General features: G+C 50.7%; 1 protein-coding gene across 1 annotated transcript in view; it reads left to right on the forward strand.

The window, feature by feature from the left end:
* The window catches only part of Coro1c (coronin 1C), a 71,605-nt gene that overhangs the window by 24,262 nt on the left and 26,258 nt on the right, over window positions 1-21,085 (forward strand). Inside the window, exon 2 of the mRNA XM_032886457.1 lies at window positions 5,412-5,611. Within this exon, the coding sequence (XP_032742348.1) occupies window positions 5,417-5,611 (195 nt within the window). The 5' untranslated portion in view covers window positions 5,412-5,416. The remainder of the gene's footprint in view (window positions 1-5,411; window positions 5,612-21,085) is intronic.

The following is a 21,085-nucleotide window of genomic DNA, read 5'->3' on the forward strand; positions in this document are numbered from 1 at the left end:
CCTCTCCAGCAGTTCTGGGGACAGGGTGGGCCCTGTCCTTACACGCCAAGTGCTCTGCTGGACGAGCTCTTCTCTGCTGGCTTATTGCTTTGTTGATTTTTGGAGTCTTGCTCCTGATTCCAGGCTGATCTTCAATTCCATCCCTCCTGCCTCAGTTTCCATCATGCCTGGCTCACTGTCCTCTTCTTTTTTTCTTTTTCTTTTTTTTTTTTTCTTTTCTTTTTTTTATACCTGGGGACCGAACCCGGGGCCTTGTGGTTGTAGGCAAGCGCTCTACCACTGAGCTAAATCCCCAACCCTACTCACTGTCCTCTTATGTCTGAGATACTAATGTGTGAAGAAAGGTCATGTACCGGTGGGAGCACTCAAAGCTTGACAGACCTCAGGAGTAGCTTCTCCCTGGCAGGGCGTTTAGAGCTGTCCCTGGTCAGGACTGTCTCATTAATCCTTTCTCATACAGTTGGGAATCAGCTCCCTTAGAAAACATGGTGGTTTGTTAATTTACTGTTTATCACTTAGGCGAGAGAACTTAAAAAAAAAAAAATCCAACTTCAATAAGACATTTAATTTTTTTAGTTTGTTTTTGGTATCTTAGTTTTCCCGCTGAACTTTTGAATGCCATTTCTCAGCACTGGTGGCTCTTAGAGTTCTAGTCTTTGGAACAGTTTTCAAATTTGTCTTTGTTTGGAAAGGGTATTAATGCTGCTGCTGTGGGAGAACACAGAAGTTTGCAGAGTCCTTGGTTACCAGTGTTCTTCTGTGTGAAAGTTATACTCATCTCCTAGTCAGTAGGACACTGGGTGGGATTTTCCCCTTTGGGTAGGGAAACTTAGTGGGCTCTTAAGTGCCAGTTGCAGTGTTTACAAGTCAGTGAGGACTACAGCATCTGTGCTGGACGCTGTATAGATTAAAAATAAACACACCTTTATACGTGTCATGCATCACTTAAAGTATAAGAGAGAAAACCAAAGCCATGTGCAACATTACTCAGTGACTTGGGGACAGTTTCCTGACCCCTCAGAGAAGCCTGTGGTGCTGGAGAGATGGCTCTGTAGTCAGGCACTGTCTGTTCTTGCGTGGACTGAGGTTTTGGTCCCAGCACCCACGTGGAGGCTCACAACCCCCTCTAACTCCACTTCCAAGGGATCTGATGCCCTCTGTTGGCCTTTGTAGGCATTGGTCTGGGTCCCTCCAGACTGTAGGATGTGCAGGTGCCTGGGCTCCCTGCTGAGCAGCAGTGGGCAGTGGCCTTTTATTTATTAGACCAGTGAAAGGCAGCACTCACTCACAGTTCTCCCTTTGCTGTAGGGTGGGGCCGGGGAGGAGGGCTTATGTACTGGTTTTCATTTCTCTCAAGAGCCAGGTAGGTAGAAATCTGTTAGGGCACAAGGAACTGTAAGGTCCTTCCAAAGCTCAACCCACCCAATACCTTAGAGACCCCAAGCAGCCCACACTTCCCTCAGCGAGTCTCCGACGGCTGCATTTTCATTGTGGGGTGAAGGACCTGTTCATGGAAGGTTTGGTTTTCACTTCCCAAGCGACAGTAATGCCTTGCATCTTCTGTGCACATTGTCCCCTTTGGGCCTTTAATGCATTTGGGGAATGGTGCTGGTTATATACCTGGGGTCTTACAGTAGGCAAAAGTGAGATCTCCTGTAGCTGAGGCTGGCTTTGAACTCCTCACCTTCCTGCCTCCACCATGCCTGGCAAGTCCATCTTAAGTCCATCTTTAAGATTTTAAATTGTCCTCCTGCTCCGTCTCCTTTTTAACAAGTTTGTGTATTTTAGGTATTAGTGATAGCTTTAGGGTTTGCAACAAGTGTCTGTGTATATTTTTGTTTATCTTAGGTAGTGTGTGTGATGTGATGTGTGTGCCATGGTGCACGTGTGTTGGTGTGATGTGTGTGGACGTCAGAGGCTAACTTGGAGAGGTCAGTTCTTCATCTCGGTGAGCCCACGTGCAGGCCTCGAAGGTTACAGCTCCTTCCAAGCCTCGATGGTGTTAGCTCCTCTGTGTTTGCTTTTGCTGTCCAGGGCCAGGAAGACACATTGCTGTGTTTTCTTCTGGGAGCTTTGCAGTCTCAGCTCTGTTGCCGAGGCTCTGAACCCATCTGATCACAGTGTCTTTCTGTCTGCTTCTCCTGGCTGCTCTGCTGTGTCTGCACCCTTCATTCACACTCTGTTCCCACGAGTGGTTTTGGTTCCTGTGTTGAAAGTCAGTTGGCTAGAGCAAGTATGGGTTTACCTCAGGACTGAAGTTTTTTTAAATGTGATTATTATTGTTGTATGTATGTGTGTACACTGTGTATGTGTGGGCACATGTATGTGTGTATACTGTGTGTGTATGTGCTGGCATATGTGTGGGGGGTACATGTGTGTATGTCTGGGCATGTATGTGTGTATACATGTATGTGTTTGGACACATCTGTGTATGCGGCACATGTATGTATGTGTGAGCACATGCACAGAGATCAGAGGACAACACTGTGGACTTGGTTCTCTCCTACCATTTTCACATGTGTTTGGGGATCAAGCTCAGGTCACAGACGTGTGCAGTAGGTGTCCTTTCCCTCTGAGCCTCTCTCTGGCCCTGGACTTTGAATTCTGTTGCATTGATTTATGTCTGTCTTGTCAACTCTCACACCCTCATGACAACTGCTTCCACTTTTCTGCTTTGTAAAAAAGTGCATGTGTATTTGTTTGTGTGTGCACATGCACTTCTGCTAGGGATTTACAATGTGCCTCTGTCCTTGTGAGCTCCTCCCAAGATGCTCAAGTGAATGTGGGTACGGCCACGGCGGTCTCTCGGTGACACAGGCATTTTCTCTTCTGAGCTTTGTTGTTGGGTTTGCTCTCGGGTGGTCTCCCTTCCTGCCCTTATCCGTGGTGTGTGTACCTGTGTGCATGTGTGTATGTGTGTACCTGTGTGCATGTGTGTATGTGTGTACCTGTGTGCATGTGTGTGTATGTATACCTGTGTGCATGTGTGTATGTGTGTACCTGTGTGCATGTGTGTGTATGTATACCTGTGTGCATGTGTGCATGTGTGTGTATGTATACCTGTGTGCATGTGTGTATGTGTGTACCTGTGTGCATGTGTGTGTATGTATACCTGTGTGCGTGTGTGTATGTGTATACCTGTGTGCATCCCCATCTGTGTGTGGGATTGTATGTGTATGGGTGCGTGTGCTCGCAAGTGTACATGTGTGTATGCTCAAGTATATGTGTGAGTGTGTGTGTGAGAGAGAGGGCAAGAAAGAGAGACAGACAGACAGACAGATAGACACCTTTTGATTTTTGTTTTATTTTTGGTTTTGCTTACTTTTCTTTTCTTTTTTTTTTCTTTTTCTTTTTTTTTTTTTTCTTTTCTTTTTTCTTTTTTTTGGTGCTGTGGTCTGTACCAGGGCTTTGCTTACTTTTCTGTTGAGTTTTTTGAGACAAGGTTTCTCTGTGTAGCTTTGCCTGCTCAGTCAATAGACAAAGCTGGCCTTGAACTCAGAGATCTGCCTGCCTCTACATCCCAAGTGCTGGGATTAAAACCTCATGCCAAACCCGCTAACTAGAATTGATTTGTGCTTATGTGTATGTGTGGTAAGGGTGTGAGTGCAGGTATGTGGGAAGTAGGAAGAAGGTGTCGGATCCCTGGGCAGGAGCTACAGGCAATCATGAGCAGCTGGGTGTGAGAGTGTGTGTGTGTGTGTGTGTGTGTGTGTGTGTGTGTGTGTGTGTGTGTGTGTGAGTGTGTGTGTGTGTGTGTGTGTAACAAATGTAGGGGCTCTGAGGGAGCAGTCAATACTAACCACTGGGCCATCTTTTGAGATGCCTGCTGAGATGCGCTGGAAGGGTCTCTAGCTTTTGTGACCTGTAAAACTGATGGCTGAGAAGGTGGTGGCTTTGGAGAGAGGCCAGTATGGAGGTGTGTTCCTTGAGTTTTTGACCACAGTAGAAGCTGTGTCTGACTCGCTCTTGAAGGAAGAACTCATACTGTTTCAGAATTAAGGCTGTTGGCTGAGTGTAAGACCTTAGCATCTTGTACCAAGGATTCAAAGTGTATAGTCCCGGTAGTCAGCAGGGAGGGTCAAGCGGCAGCTGGGCTACAGAACACAAGCAGTGGGGCCTGCCGCCGGGCTTTTGCTTCTGCCCAGCCACACGTCCCAGCAGTGCAGAGAGGACACTGCCACATAAGCCTTGCAAAAGTGGGCAGAGGCTGTGGCATAAACTCTTTCTGCATCTAGTAGTGGGAGGGATGTAGAAGGCGAGAAATAGCATTGCCCACCTCAGGTCCCACGTGGCGCAGACAGACAGCTGTTGGCCTCTTCTGTTCACAGCGGTCTGGTTTGCAGTGAGTTTGTCAGGGTTTGGCCATGTGCCGGTTCCACTTAGCTTTATTCGAGTTCCATTTGTCTTTTTGAGCAGAATGCTGTACAGCAGCAGACGGGAAAATTACATCAAGTGCTGGCTAGAAAACCTGAGGTGTGGGGGGCTGGGGCCTGCAGCACAAAGCCTCCCATGTTCATGCCCATCTGGTAACCCAGAGAGGTCCCAGGACCCCAGCTAGCTGTTGCCCACAATCCTCTGCAGCAGTTGAATGACCTGACATGAGCCTCCATCCCGGTCTCCTTTCTCCTCCACACCGGCCTGTTCCCTCCCTTCTGTCCAGCTGCCGCTGCCATGCAGTTCAGGCTTCGGCTGTCATGGCTCGTAGCCAGCATATGGCTCCAAATGTTTGCTAGAATGGAGCTGGCAGGCTCACTGTCATCGTGAAGCCTTGATCAGCCTCTTCCCACTTAATTACAGCTCCTCGTTGTAAGACTGGGCTCTTGACTTCTGTGGCAGCCTCAGGTCAGATTTCCCGTTCCTCACTGGGCCTTAGCAGCCAGCAGTTGGCCTGGGTAACTCTGCGGGGCAGAGGGTAGTGGCAGCACAGGGAGACGGCAGCAGCCACTCGCCTCAAGTCTGCTTAGTTGGTCGTGTGGAGTGACTCTAGGGAGCCAGCACAGTGCTCAGAGGGCATGCTGATGTTGGGATGAGGGAGGGTGTTAGAGACTGGAAACGACCCTGGCAGGTTGGGAGGAAAGGATTTCCTTCAGCTTCACCTACAAGGTTCCTTCCTTAGGTACTTTCCTATCTCCAAATAGGAGTGGCGGATGAGCCTTCCTGCCCACCCTGAGAGGCCAGGCGGATTTTCCCTCAGGTCCTGTCTTAATCTTTTGCTCAGACTGCCTCTGGATGTTGTGAGCTTTCCGATCCACGTTGCAGTGCTCTCCCTGCTCCTGCCGCAGAGGGCTCTGGGCTCTGCAGTCGGACTGACTGCCTTTAGGAGAGCAGACAGTGTTTCCAGCTCGCCTGTTGTGGACATGCAGGTTTGGTGCACATGGTTCTCACACATTCTTGCTGCTTTCTTTTTGCAGACACGATGCGGCGAGTGGTACGACAGAGCAAGTTCCGGCACGTCTTTGGACAGGCAGTGAAGAATGACCAGTGCTACGATGACATCCGCGTCTCCCGAGTCACCTGGGACAGCTCCTTTTGTGCTGTCAACCCCAGATTCGTGGCCATCATTATAGAAGCGAGTGGGGGAGGGGCCTTCCTGGTGCTCCCTCTGCACAAGGTGAGTGAGCGAGCGACCTCCATTCTCGAGCTGGAGATACAGGCTGCTGTTTCTAAGTCGTCTCATGTGGGTGCTGGGAACTGAACTCAGGTCCTCAGCAAGGGCTCTGACCACTGAGCCACGTCTTCAGTCCCTGGCCTTTTGGGATTTGAGTTGTAAATGGAACACAAGCTCAAGAAAATGTCCCAAGGGATGGGTTTTAGCTCTGCAGTTTAGCTCTCTTGTTGCTTAGTTGTATATGATCCTGGTTCCACCCATGCTGCCAGAGTCGCGGGTGTTGGCGGCGTCCGCACAGACAGACACAACACAAGATTCAAGATTTATCCTGTCTCTGGGTGATAAACCATAGCCGAGGATTTGTGCTGTTTAACAGCGGTAGGAGCAAAGGGTCCCGCCTAGGTGGCTCTGTGTGCACTTCTCAGTGTGGGCACCGGTCCTTTCCTGACCTTGCCTTTCCCTGAACCCTGTCCCAGCTGGGTATAAGATGTAGCTCTTGGGCACCTGCTCTCCTTATCCTGTAGGAGGAGGGGATTTGGTGAGTCCTGAGCCCTAGAGCTCAGAGTTCAGTCCCTGACGTGACGTGCAAATGCAGGTGTTGGGTACAGCTGTTCCCATGCGGTGAAAATCTACGGTGGCAGTGCCAGACTAGGGCATGTCTCACCATGGAGCATGGGTTCTGAAAGTAGGACCATGAAGTCCACCTTCTGTCAAGAGCACTGCTTGACTTCATGTGGGGAAGTTTCCAGTTCTTGTAGTTCCCTCTCAGATGTCCACGACCAGCTCGTTCAGGTTTAAGGCCTGTGTTTGACATCTGTGGTTGGATTGATTATTGCACAACTGAACCAGCTCTGGGAGGAAATAGGAAGACGGTGCTCAAGGATCAGAGCAGACACTTGTCCCCAGTGCACCTTCCAATTAGACAACTTGCCGTTAATTGGAGCTTTTTCTACTTGGATACTTTGTTTCTGTTTACTGGTGCCTTGCCATTGTGCCTTAGCCTGATTTCTGCTTGGATACTTTGTTTCTGTTTACTGGTGCCTTACCATCGTGCCTTACCATCCTGCCATAGCCTGAATTTTGAAGTGAGTGTCAGTTGTGTTTAGTCCACACATCTGTTCAGTATGTTCCTCCAAGGGTTTACTTTTAACTGTGTGTGTGTGAGCGCATGCCCTCACAGGGACAGGTACGTGTGGATCCCCTGGAGCTAGCTACAAATAGTTGTGGGTCCCTTGCTATGGGTGCAGGGCCTAGAACTTAGGTCATCTGGACACGCTCTTAGCCACTGGGCCCTCGCTCCAGCCTGTGCGTTCCTTTATTAGTAGCGAGCGCTCAGGAACGTTGCTTTCTGCTGCTAGGGCTCAGGCCGGCCAGCTGAGAGGACAGTCACAGCCTGTCTGCCAGGTCAGGAACTCACGGTCTGCTTGGAGTGAAAGCATTTTTCTTTTTATAAACTGAGGAACGAATTCAAGACATTCTTTTCTTCAAAGAAATGGAACAAGCCAATTAAGAAGCCCAAAATAAACTCTCAATGGCTAATCTTCCCCTGAGTTCAGACAGTTCCTTCAGCTTCCACATCCACAAAAGGCTCTGTGAGTCCGCCTTGGCTTCTGCAAACCGCGGAAGAGTTTGGCCTTCCAGCGCTTGCGGGAGACCAGTCTGGGGATGTCGTTCTTTCCTCTGTAAGTGGCCTGTATTAGTCTGTCACGTGCTCTGTGACCGTCCTCCTGGGAAGGAGGTCGCAGTGAGTCCTTGGCTGTGGAGAAGCTCAGTGGGTAGAGGTAGCATGAGGACCTGACTTCTGACAAGCTAGTCTCAGTGATGTTTGTCTGTGACCCCATCACCAGGGGATAGACGCAGGAGGGGCCTCGGGTTCTCTGGCTGCCAGTCTGTCAAACTGTGCCAGTCTGTCAAACTGGTGAGCTCCAGATTTACTGAGAGACACTGTCTCAAGAGGGTGCGCGGGGAGATAGAAGATTCCTCCACACGCGTACACACACAGGTGAGCACAACGTCACATGTGCACACACAGACACACGGTACACACCCTCCAACCCCTCCCCCATTGCTGTGCTTGAACCACACGTTGGGAGGCGCCCTCCTGGCTGCAGTTCTGTCTGTGTGGCTTTGTCCTGAGAGTTGTTTGTGAGGAGAGGCTGACATTGGTGTAAACTTAGTGATAGCTTGGGGAGGTAGAAGGGCGCGGTTACTGGCTTTTCTCGGCAGTAGGTTCCCAGGCTCCGTGTGGTTTTCACGCATTAGCGTGTACACACTCGACATGTCTGAGTGGTGCTGAGAGAGGAGTAGGGCCTGGGCATTGAAGGGCTGGGAGTTGAGTCCTGGCTGGGTCACCTTGATGCAAGACATGGGTCTGCCGTCTGTCCTTCAATTCTCTTTTTGTAATGTAAGGGAGCTACATGTAAAAGTGACTTTCTCAGCCCTGGAAATTCTGTGTTCTCAGTACATCTCCTCGCCTGTGGCTGTCCACCCTGAGGTGATTTCCGGGTGGTTTGTATCAGAATCCGTGAAGGAATGCCGGTTTCTCCTCCTCGGCCTGACTCGTAACTCTGGGGAACAGATGCTGGGCCGCACCCGGCAGGCGAGGCTGGTGGTCAGTCTTGTGCTGTGGTGGAAGGCCTGACTGTGGGCCCATGTCAGCTGACACTGATGTTTCTGCTCTTCCTGGGATGCTGCCTAGTCACTGGCGTGTCAGTAGCTGTAGCAAATAGGGCGACCATCCTCACTGTTGGCAGGCAATACCTCCCCTCTAACAGATGCTCTGGCGCTAAGTATTTGAGTGATTGTCGTTGATATTGATTGTTACTAGGTCAGGTTTCACTGTCGTCTGACCAGCACATGTGAGTGCTGGCTTGCTCTTTGTAAGCGCAGCACTGCCCTTTGCAGAATCGCTGCCCTTGTGTGGGGAAAAGATTGAACCTCAGGCCTGACTCATGCTAATCAAGTCCTCCAACAGCAAGCTGTACCCTGCCACCATGCCCCTCACGAAGCACTGTGGAGTGTTTTCTAAGCTAAGCTGTATCTATCCTATTAGACTGTTCCTGTTGGCCATGTGTGGTGGTTTACACCTTTAATCCCAGCACTTGGAAGGCAGCCCACCTACTGAGTTCCCGGCCAGCTGGGCTATATGGTGAGACCTTGTCTCAGCACCCCACTCCACCCTCCCCAAGGTGGGGGGAAGGTAGCAAGACTTGTAAACTCAGCGTCTTAAGATTAGAGTTGGGGGGGGGGAGAGATGGCTCAGTGGTTAAGAGCTCCGACTGCTCTTCCAGAGGTCCTGAGTTCAATTCCCAGTCAACCACATGGTGGCTCACAGCCATCTGTAATGGTATCCGAAAACTTCTTCTGGTGTGTGTGAAGACAGCTACAGTGTACTTACATACGTAAAATAAATAAAAATAAATTAAAAAAAAGATTAGAGTTTGGGAAAATATAAATTAGACAGTCTTTGTCTTCCAGGACTTAAGATCCAAAATGGAAACAGTAACAGGGACAAATATATTGACATACACACGTGCCTGTGCTCACAAATGAGGGGTCAGCACACACATGCCTGTGCTCACATATAAGCACCAACACACACGAGTGGTCAGCACATTGGCTTGTCAGAGACCATTGCTTGAGGAGTAAGTAGGTTCCCAGCTAAGGTGTGGTGGCTTGGATTAGCCCGCATGCGCTCCGGCTCTTTGGTAACACTGCTCAAGCCGTGGCATGCCGCCGTGCCGTGATTCCTGCAGGTGTGGCTTGATGTGTGTTCTTGTTCTCCAGTCTTTCAGAGAATGAGTAAGACAAGATGTCTTGTTGAGCACACGCTGGCTCTGTGATTTGACTGGCACAAGGGAGAGCTTTCTCCCTTGCCGCAAGTGCCCAAACTGCCTCCCCTGCAGCATGCAGGCTTTCGGTCTGAGCAGTCTGCCAGGTTCTCTTGCTTGTGAAGCAAGCCCCTCCCGGCTGTGGTTCCTGTTAGGCGCACACTCAAACTTTGGACCTCAGAAAGCCTGCCAGTCCTGCCTGAGACAAGTAGGGAGGGTGCCCTGAGAACTGTGCCCCTAACCTGGATGGAGGATCCACACCGCAGGCTCCCGGCTCCTTGGTCCCCTCCCCATTCTGATTGTAAAGGTCCTTTGTGTCTGGGAGTGACTGCTGAGTTCTGAGCAGTGACTGTCCAGAGGGGTGTGTGTGGCCAGGGCTTCTTTAGCCTTGTGTCTCTGTCCCTGCACGTATTCTCAGACCAGTCTTTGACATACAGCGTTTGCTTACACTGCATGTGTGAGTAGTAAGAGTTGTGCTGGCTGGTTTCATGTTAACTTAATACAAGATTGAGTTAACTGAAAGGAGAAAATGCCTTCATAAGCTCAAGCTTATTAATTCTTAATTAATAATTTGATAGGGGAGAGCCCATTGTGGATGGAGCCATCCTGGGCTGGTAGTCCTGGGTTCTTTAAAAAAGCAGCTGAGCAGGCCATGGGAACAAGCCAGTAAATAGCACCCCTCCATGGCCTCTGCATCAGCTCCTGCTTCCAGGTTCCTGCCCTGCTTGAGTTCCTGTCCTGACCTCCTTTAGCGATGGACTGTGGTGTGGAGATGTAAACCCTTCCTCCCCATCTTGCTCTTGCCATGGTGCTCCCCACAGTGACAGTGGTCCTAACTAGGACAAGTGGCTTTCTGATTGTCTGTCTTGCCCCAGCCCCATCCCGGCTAGGGCTGCATACACAGTAGGGCGTGCCCTTCCTGGCTGGCCATGGTGAGCTGTCAGCCGCCACACCCCTTCTGTTAGTTATGAGTATTCTTAGGACAGCTGCAGACGGAGAGTGTAAATGATATACGTTTATACGTGCGTGTGTGTGTGTGTGTGTGTGTGTGCGTGCGTGCGTGTGTATGTGTGTGTGTGTGTGAGTGTGAATATAAACATTCTTTTTGAGAGAGGGTCTTCTTGTGTAGTGCACACCCCACTCCAGAAGCTTGAATGAAATTCAAAGAGTGCTTCAAACCCCTCATTTTAGGGCTGTAGCTCAGTTGGTAGAATGATTGCCCTGCACACACAAGGCCATAAGTTTGATTCCCAGTCACATAGACCAGGCATGGGAATGCCCACCTATGGTCCTGCCGCCCGGCAGGCCGAGGTAGAAGAGTCATGGGTTCAGTCACCCTAGTGGCGGTCTGCATGGAAAAGGATCCAGTAGGCTCGTGTTTGAAGGGTTTGAGTGCGGTCCCACTTGGTGGAGCTGTTTGGGATTAGGGCCATGACCTGTCCGGAGAGTGGGCTTTCACGTTTGAGAAACCCAAGCCGTCCAGTTGACTTCTGGGACCTGTGATTGTGTCTGGAGCTGTGAGCTCTCTCAGCTGTTGCTCCAGTGCCCCGGAGCCTGAACTGGAGTCCTGGAAGAACAGCTTTTCCTGCTGAGTCATCTTTTCAGCCGGTGTGCCTTCTTCCTGGACCTGTGCTAGGGAATTGCATTCTTTTATTTAAACATTGAAACTAATCTTATGGTTTGCTTTGCTGGCTGATTATTAGATCAGCTTCCCTTGTAGCAGACAGAGAACAGAGGGAAAGAACAAGATGCCTGGTGTCATAGGTAGGTCATGTGCCAGCCAGGTCATGATGAACTGTAGGTACAGACAGATCACATGGAAAAGAAGATAGTAAAAATAAGTAAATAGAACTGGAGAGATGGCTCAGCGGTTAAGAGCACTGACGGCTCTTCCAGAGGTCCTGAGTTCAATTCCTAGCATCCACATGGTGGCTCACAGACATCTGTGATGAGAGCCAATGCCCTCTTCTGGCCTGCAGGCGTACAGGCAGGCACAATGCTGTATATATAATAAATAAATGTAAATAAATAAGTAAATAGATGTAATAAAGTAATGGGCAGACACCCGTCCTCCCATGCTGATGCTAACCCAACCATGTGTTGTTGGCATGGCTTTGGGTTAGCGGTCTGGCAGACCTCTCTGTGTGAGATGCCAGCACCGCAGAGTTTAGTATCCCCAAGACTAAGACCCCACAGCATGGAATAGGTTGTAAAATTCATCATTCATAGCTGGGTGGGGTGTTGCACGCCTGTGATCCCGGAATTTGGGAGGCAGAGGCTAGTAGATTTCTGTGGGTTAGAGGCCAGCCTGCTCTACAGAGCGAGTTCCAGGACAGTGGTGCTGTATAGAGAGAACTCTCTAAAAGGAAAAAAAATACTATTTTACCCAGCAAACATTCCTTTCCCACAGGCTGAGGTCTCATACTCCAGGTCTTCAAAATGCAGCTACCTGATTCCCAAGTAAACTAGTCTGTGACAAGAATTCTCCCCCTAGTTCTTCGTCTCTTTCTCCAGAGCAGGAGCTGTGAGACCCCACACTGGGCAGTACCTCATGAGCATCACTGTCAGCATTGGCTGCAGCTACAGACACCAGGGACAGATAGACAGCCGAATGCCTGTCCTGTTCTGGAAAAGAGCGGACTTGGTGCCACTGTGTTTACAGCACCACAAGGAGGAGCTGGCCCAGAGGGTCACCCTGGCCAGAGGTCACCCGGCCTCACACAGCAGAGGATGCTGAGGTCCCATGGTGGCACAGGGTACTACAGTGGTCACCACACAGTTCATTTACACCCTGCACTCTGTGGTAGGATGCATGCAGCCTGTGAATTCCTGCCATTCTCGGACTTAATACCCATTCTAGCATCCTGTCATTTGAGATTTCAGATACAGTGGCAGGAGGATCCGAGTCTGAGGCCAGCCTGAGATCCATGGCGAGACCCTATCTAAAAAAAAAAAAAAAAAAAAAAAACAAACAAAAACAAACAAAACAACAATTTAAAAAAAAAAAGAATATATTCTAGGTCAGAGCAAAGCTTACAGTGAGTGTAGCCGCACATAGGCACCTAACAGCCACTGCGATGAAACCACCACTGAACAGGCAGGACTCCAGCCTTCCTGTGACTCTCAGAGGGCGGCAGACACGGGTATAGTAAGTCTCCCTCCAGAGGGGACGGGAAGATGATGTGTCTCTCATCGAGTCCCTCCTAAGTCTTAGCTGCCTGTCCCCCACACAGGCTGAGCCCTGAGGTTTCATTTCTGTTCTCATCTGACTCTACGGTGACCCCAAAGCCCTTTAACTAGAGCCCATGTCCCCTCATCCCTTTTCTGTGTAAGAAGGAACCTACCTGCCGTTTCTGCACCAGCATGAGTGAGGGCACAGCAAGCACTCGAGGGCTCGAGGAGGCCCTTCCGGGAGGCTGCATGTTCTTGGAGCAATGTGGGACAAAGTCTGAGAAAACCCAAGAACCTTCCTTGCTGCAGTGTGGGGCTGCTTGCTCCCTGAATCACCTGCCTTCTGCCAGAGTGCTTTGTATGTCACTGTGCCTCTGTGGTTGCCAACGCTGTGCCTATAACCAATCAGGAGATGTTTCATAAACTGTTGAACAGTTTCCACCCTTGACCTGCTGAACACAGATGGCATCAAGTGGAGTCATCTGTCCCAGAAGGCTGTATCAGTTTCACCGTGCAGCCTGACCTTGGGCCCTGTGTGGAAGGCCACACCCCAGGTGGCTAACCTCTGTGTCACCCTGAGTACATACACAAGGTAGAAAGCAAACACTCAAAGACACGTTGGCTTGATTTTTTTTCAGGAGACGGCCATCAGTCTCATTTAAAGCTGACCCTGTCAAGTTGTCAGCCGGGCATGCAGCCGCGCCCTTTCTGAGTACACTCCCTCATATGCCTGGCTCTGATCTCAGACCACGGCTCTGGTTGTGCATGCTGGTCCACCAGGTGCACTTCAGCATCGTGTCTGCCAGCTTACTGTATATGTTGTCACTAAAATACAGCACTTTGGCTCCTTCCAATCCAGTAAGCTTCAAGAATTCGTGCAGATTGTTCTGTTTGTACACTGGCTCTTCGTAACTTTAGGGTTTACCCCAAAGTCAGATGCCATCCTCGCTCACCCTCCGGAGCTCCCACTTAGCCACTAGGGAGCGAGCTCCTTGGCCTGAACGGTGACCACGTGGACCGGGTCCCACTGGTCTTTCCAGCGACGTGCCTCACCCCTTGTCCACGAGCTGCTGGGGCTCGTGGTGATGAGGAGTATCAGCGCAGTGAGCAGACTTTTCAGTATGTGCTTGTCACTTTGTGTGCCAGTCCCTGTGATGTGTACATCTCTATCGAGTCCTCGACATCTTTGTCCAGTGTGCAGACTCACTGGTGCTGGACTTCACACCAGACAGCAGCAGCATCTCAGGTAGAGAGATGACCTGCCTCGTGCCGCTCCCTGAGAACTCTTCCATAACATCATTCATTTGCTTCAGGGCCATGGGTTACCTGTAGGCTTAAATTTTTCAAAACGCACTTTAATTAGGGTTCTTAAATGCTTCAGCCTCCCTTCTAGCCACCTACCATAGGCAGGGGGAAAGAAAGGCTAATAGGAAACCAGCTTTGTGGACCTAGTTAGAAATAGTTCTTTGGGGAGATCCAGTCTTACTGTCAAGATATCAGCAGTCCAGACCAAAACCTCAAACACAATCAGTAGCAGCCGCTAGATCCAGAAGAAACCACAAGGCTCTGCCAGATCACACGTCCAAGGAAGCCACAAGAAGCAGAAGCTGCCACAGTATCATGGGAAGTTTTTTGGCGAGTTACTCTTTCTGAAGTCACAACATGTGAAGATCAGCAAGAGGTGCAAGGCAGACCAGTGCAAGAGCCCCGTCACTGCGGAGTTAAATTTATATTCTTTCTAAACATCACGTGTCTGCTTCAGCACAACATCCTCTCACCTGTGTCTGCTTCAGCAAAATATCACATGCCATAACGGAGTCTTCAAAGAAACCAGAAGTTTCCACTTCCGGCACCCCTCAGGATGCCATCACTTCATGGGGACAACACTGACAGTCCCCATCTGACTATAAAGCACAGTCCTGATCGCCACTGTCCAGGAATCGTAAGACTTGGGTCAGCCTAGTTTCAGCATGGCGGGTGACTGCTGATGAGAAGGGTCTGGATAACCCCGAGGGTGCGGTGTGTGTGTGTGCATGTCCTTGGACAGCACCACGGTGTGATTTCAGTCAAAGCCTTCGTGTCGGACAGGGTCGTCTCAGTGTTGGAGGAAATGACATCTAGATTGAACAGGTCATGGGAGGAACTTCTCTGTCTGCTGGGAGTTCCCCCACAGGTAGAACTCACAGCTCACACAGGCCCAGAGCACAGAGCCAAGTGGGGGAGTGCCACCCCAGCTGCCAGTGCCTGCAGGGTCATTGCTTTGCCAGCTCTTCCTGTGGGCAGGGAGGTCTTGCCTGGGTTCCTATAACAGCTGCCCTAGGTCTGCCCAGTGACTGTGTAGAGCACCTTGGTTGATGAGTTCCCCTGAGGCTGGAAGAGTTCACAAGAGATCGTTTGCTTCCAGGTTCTGTGAGTTTGCATCCAGGAGCTAGAGGGATATAATCTGAAAGGGAGGTGTTCCGCCCCAGAAGGGCCAGGGCGGCGGCCACATCCTCTTCCACACTGCTACTTCAAAGTGTAGGCTAGCTCCTTTGGCACTGGGGAAATGGCTCTGATCATGTGTGTATCATAGGAACCAGCATGTAAGTCACAAGTAGTTGAAGGAAGCTGTATGGTAGAAAAGTCGTATTTGTTGGTTTTTTTTCTTCATTTCCAGTATGAATTGTGTAAAATTGACATTTTTCTTGAGAGCACGTGGAGAACCAGAACAAATCCATCAGCCAGGTGTCTCCCCTTAGCCATCCCAGGTGGAGGCAGCCGCTTGAACCAGACAAAAGTGAGACTCCATAGTCCGTCCCGTCCAGCTGTGTTTGGAGATGTCCTTCCTGCTGTCACCTTTGAGCTTGGTTGGTCTGCTTCCTCTCCCGCTCTTCAGAACTGGAGTCTGGGATGGAGTGACTGACCCAGGCTGTGGGTGTGTGTTTTCAACCTTCCAAGTCTAAATCTTGCTGTTACTTCTCCACTGTGTGAAGGGCTGGGGGCCATAGGGACTTGGAGGCCAGTTGAACCATGCAACACCTTTGCGTTCTCTCTCCCTGGAAGGAAAGCTCAGAGGAAAACAAGACAGTAGCTTGGCCTTTGTGTCATAGGCCCGAACTCTGCTAGTTTTCCAGTCTCAGTGTGTACTGTGTCTTGTAGTGATGAGATCTGAGCAGCTTCCTTCCCATGTAAAGGGCTTCCTTTACATGGCTGCTGCTGTACTGATAAGTTCCTCCTCTCACAGGCAGATTCGGGAGGAGCACGGGCCCATGGTGCTGTTCTGAGTGAGCCACGGTGCCAGCGCCTGCCAGGCTTGCACTGGCGGCGTTGTGTGTTGCTGAAACGCTGACAGGCGGTTTTCATGTCTGCAGAGAGACTGCAGATGGTCCTCTGTGTAGAGGTGACCGTTTGACACTGCAGAGCCATGGTGTTGAGGGTGGGGGGTTTTATTACGTGCCATTTCTTGATGTGTTGTGACCTTCCAGTTCACTGCTTACTGAAACAGCTTCTGTCTGAGGCCTTTAGCACCTAAATTCTGAAGTGTGTGGGTCTTGAAAGGCTGGGGGACGGTCTAGGGATTCAGGGGGAGGGCACCAGGTGCAGAACAATGACTTGTAAATTGTGTCCTGAGCTGCCAGCCACATGAGTGCTGCGTGGCCTCATTACCACATGAAGTGCCACAGAAGGGCCCTTTCATTTTCTCTCAGGGCCTGTGTTCTCCAGGCTCACTGGAGGCAGCGAGGAGGAGGGCTGCTCTGCTCCCCCAGTTAACAATGAAGCACAAAGTGCTGGCAGAGGAGCCTCACAGTGTGCCCTGGGGCTGTGACTCACCGAGAGTGTGCCCAGCAGATGATGTGTCCACCCTCCCCACTCCTCCAGCGATGAGCAGCAGGCAGCCTGTCCTTTGTGCACCCTCACCTCATCCAGCTTCTGCTGCTGCAGCTCACTGCTGCGTCTGTCCATCCCGAGGCAGCCTGCAGGCCTGACAAGCTCTGACAGTGCTTTTTACCATATATGGCCATCAGGGCTCGGTGGCTGACAGCTGGCCAGGATAATTTCCTTTCTCTGCTTTGATTGGCTGCACAGCTGCTTAGAGAATGGTGGGATCTGGAAGTGTGTGGTGAGAAGCCACCTAGTCAAGTGCAGAGAATGTTTAACTCTTTCCTGGCAACACCAAGCCACCCCTACTCACCACGAAAGGGTTCTGAGCACATGCAGATTGCTCTTAAAGTGCATTCAGTTTGGATTGAACACGTTTTTGCAATGTCATCTACACGTGTAGCAAGCTGCTCTTTCGGACTTGAAGGTCTCTGCTGGTTGGGTGTAGAGCCCTGAAGGCTGAGCTGTGGCAAGGGTGAGGCACATTTGTCTGCTGGTCCTGTCCGGCTGAGCTGTCCTGGGTAAGGGACACAGGACAGAGTTGGGTCTGTACTCTGCTCCTGCCCCCAAAGCAGGACTGTTGTGTTTTTCACTTTGGTGTCCCGTGGCTGCATCCAGCTGCTCACTAGGATGGGCCAGCGTCCGTTCTCCTTAACGGTGGGGACGCTGCCTCTGTCCTGCACTTGGATCTGTACTTCTGCTTGCCACTTGAAAGCTGAAACTTGGTTCTGACTGTTCTACTCCATCGTGGGCTTGTGGTCTTTGTTCTCAGCTCACAAATATCACATGGACTCACGATGATCAGCAGTACTCTGAAGTTCTTCTCTCAAGTCACTGAAGAACTACCTAGCCAGCCCTTAGGGTTAGAGTTAGGGTCAGGGTCAGCACACATCTTTAGTCCCAGCCTTTAGGGGCAGAGGCAGAGGTTAGCTGATCTCTGAGTGAGGCCAGCCTGGTGTAAATGGTGAGTTCCAGCCAAGGCTACATAGGAGACCCTGCCCTAATAAACTAAACCCCCATATCCACAAAGGAAAATATATTTTGAGGTAGTGGTTTTGTATTTTTTGAAAGCAGAGTGGATACTTGATTATTAAGGAAGCACAGGGAAGAAATCTTTGGGATGGGGGCCAGGGGCTGAGGGCTGACAGAGGGGCAGCTTCAGTGTGGGCTTTTATTGTTTGTTCTGTTACTACAGGATTGAGTTTAGGACTTGTCTGTGTGCGTCCAGGGCCCTACCACTGACCGACAATCCCAGCATGGTGTCCTTGAATAAGAGCATGCTACCCTTTTTCACTTTTTTCCCCTTCAGGTAAACGACTCAGTTTATCTTTTCACAATCTCCATGGGTTTAAGTCTGGTCTGTATTAAATCCATTAAATCCAGTACCACTATGTGAGCCAGTAAGATGGCCCAGTGGGCAAAGGCCATGCTGCAGGAGCCTGGTGACCCGAGTGTGATCCTGGAACGTGTGGGAAGTGGAGAGAGCTTAGTTCACACAGTGGCCCTCTGAGCTCCCTGTGTGTGATGTAGCATGCACACACACACACACACACACACGCACGCACGCACACACACATGTACACACACACTTACATGTACACACATGTATACACACTCTTACATGTACATACACATGCACACATACACATTATAATAAATGTAAAAGTTATGCTAAAGGGTGGGTGTGGTACGCTTGGGAGGCAGAAGCAGGCGATCTCTGAGTTCTAGGCCAGCTTGGTCTACAGTGAGTTCCAGGCTAGCTGGGTCTACAGGGAGAGACCCTGCCTCATAGACAAAGGAAAGAAAAGGGAAGTTGGTAAGCCCAGCTCTGGGATGCCTATGATGTGGTTACCTGGTGTGCCGATGTCACCTCAGGCTGTTTTCTCCCAAGGCCACAGCTCCCTTACAGCCTTAGCTGCTGGTTTACCTCACAGAGTAGTTCAGCCTCAGTTTGGTGTTTTACTCCACAACACCCCCTATCCCCGAGGCTGGTGTTTCTGTGCCCTTACAGCAGAGCGCCCTCCATGTGTTCATCAGCAAGTCACACCTGGTGTTCATGTCCACAGCTGAGGGCAGCCCTGTCACCTGCAGTCCTCGTGATTCCTCCCGTGCAGCCCCTGAGGCCCACAGGTTCCAACAGGACATGCACTCACATAAATAGTTCTGTCACAGGAAAGGAAGCTGGAGAAGAGGAAGCGGCTTCAGTGCTTGCCCTTCTCTGACTCCTTTGACCCTGCTCATGTGAATGGAGCCCTTATGCTTGGCTGGAAGTTTCCTCTGCCTCTGAGCACATGTTTGATTCCATTCTCCGTGCTGGAGTTCACAAGCCCTCAGTTTATTCCCCTAGAGCCAGAAATGAACTGCTACTGACGTGGGCACATCAATGGGTTTGGTCCTCATTGTTTTCCCTTAAAAAGCAAACATCTGGAAACACCGAGCTGCATCCCTCTCCTGAGAGTCATGAGCCCTGAGCCCTAGGGCGCTCCGGACCCTCCCTTGTGCTGGCCATACCCAGTTTAGGCCGGAGGCAGAGGAGCAGCTGAGCCATGGGAAAGGACAGGAAAGTGAGGCAGCTGCCCAGATGCGTAGGAGACAGGCAGGAGACGGCTCCGCAGTGAGATCTGGGATCGGAGCTAGGATGAGCGTGTGCTGCCTCACCATCTCGAGGGCATGGGACTGAGGACCTGTGCTGCTTGTCACTGGAGTCGTTTGCTAGCTTTGGAAAGGAACTTACGAAAACGTTAGCATGTTACACGTTTCTGCTCTGGAAGGGGCCAGTCCCTGCTCCTTGGTCCTTTCCAGCTCGTTTCACTGTGCCTGACTGACTGATGCGGAGCACAGGTGTGTGTGAGGGGCTGCTCTTACTTTGTATGACCTTGTATGAGCCACACAGCACACATTACGGGCCTGGGTCTCGAGGGTCCATGAGGGTGAGAATGTCGTCCCAGGTGCTCCTCACAGGGTGGAATTCCTCTGCTGTGGTGTCTGTGGGGAATCCTGGTGTGTGTCCTGTAGACATTTATAGTTTGATTGCAGTGGCCGTAGCACACAGAGCATGTACCGTGTGAGAGGGGGAAATGAGGCAGATGCCACAGAGCTCAGACACAGGAAGCCACTGCAGTGTTCTCTAGGAATTGATGGGAATGACGGTAACTGGAGATTGGGCTGCTCTTTAGGAGGAAGGCCTTTACACAGCTTAGAGCAGTCCTCTTTTAGGGTCATAAGATAAGGCTTCATGAATACTGACATTTCTGTTCTGTTTTTATTTTTTACTCTCCTCCACTCTCCCAAGCCCGGACAGGAAATGCTCTCTAGTTGACTGGGTTTTGTTAAGAGGCAAGAGTTAAGACTTAGCTGTCTCTCTCTCTCTCTCTCTCTCTCTCTCTCTCTCTCTCTCTCTCTTTCTCTCTCTCTCTCTCTCTTACCCCAGGCCCTGCTGAGTCTTGGTTTGAGATGTTAAGTTCTGGCCCCAGACCCAAAGCACAGGGCAGTGCTGGCACCAGCTTTCCTGCTGTGCTGGCACCAGCTTTCCTGCTGTGCTGGGCTTGCTGGCTGGGACATGCTCAAAACTGTCACCCTCAGCTCAGGCCAGCCACGTGGAAACTGTGCCCTTACACCCCTGCCTCGTGCCAGCTGTCTGCATGCCTCAGAGGCTGAATTTCGCCTTGGGTTCATGTTGCTTGGCTCAGAGCAGGTCACTAGATCTGTCAGGTACTAATGAGAGTGTGCCAGGGTCCTGACCCATGTCACTACTGTCCCACGACCTGGGGCAGCCTCTGGAATCTTGGTGATGGTTTTGACAGTTACCGAGTTAACTCCCGGTAATCTCAACCACTTGGGGTTGTGGCCAGAGAGGCACGGTATACCGTGTGAGTGAATTAAAACCTTGGAGCCTCAGGAGACAAATGGCTGTAGTTTCCATCCTAGAAAAGAACGGATGCTTGGTGACACAGCGCACACACCCAGGATCCAGACCAGCCAGCCACACATGAGACAGAGAAACAAGCAAATAAAGCAAAACCAACTGAGCGACATCCAGGCCAATGCAGTGGCCGGCGAACGTGCTTACTCTGCAGGCTTGGCTGCTGGGGCTCCAGACCTCCAGCCCTGTGACCTCTCTGTGACTCCACGGCATGCACACCCAGCCACACACAGCTCACCATACTCACTAGTAATGAGTACAGTTTTAGAAGAAAAAATAGGGATACTCTGTCTGGATGGTGTGGTTGAGGCGACTTACCCTTATTGAAGCGGCTTTAGTAAAGCAGAATCATTCTATATAGAACATGGAAACCTGGAGAGAAGTCCATGAAATGTCACTGTTTACTCAGAAAAAGACACCAGGACCCTGACGTTCAGTTTGTTTCCCACCGTGCTGTCCTTCATGAGCATGTGCTGCTGCCGTGAGCTGCGGTGTCAGGCGTGTGGCAGACCCAGAGCAGGCAGGGTCCTCATTGTCCATGGGGGCAACTGCGTGCATCAGTTCCACGAGTCCCCCTGGGGATGTCTGCTTGTCCTTACATTATGTCCATCATCACGGTAACCAGAGTGCCACACCGTGCCATTTTGTTTGTTTACCAATGGCATCGGGTACCAAGAACCCACATGGAGGTCAGAA

This window comes from Rattus rattus, chromosome 16 (assembly GCF_011064425.1).
Source record: "Rattus rattus isolate New Zealand chromosome 16, Rrattus_CSIRO_v1, whole genome shotgun sequence".
Lineage (NCBI taxonomy): Eukaryota > Metazoa > Chordata > Mammalia > Rodentia > Muridae > Rattus > Rattus rattus.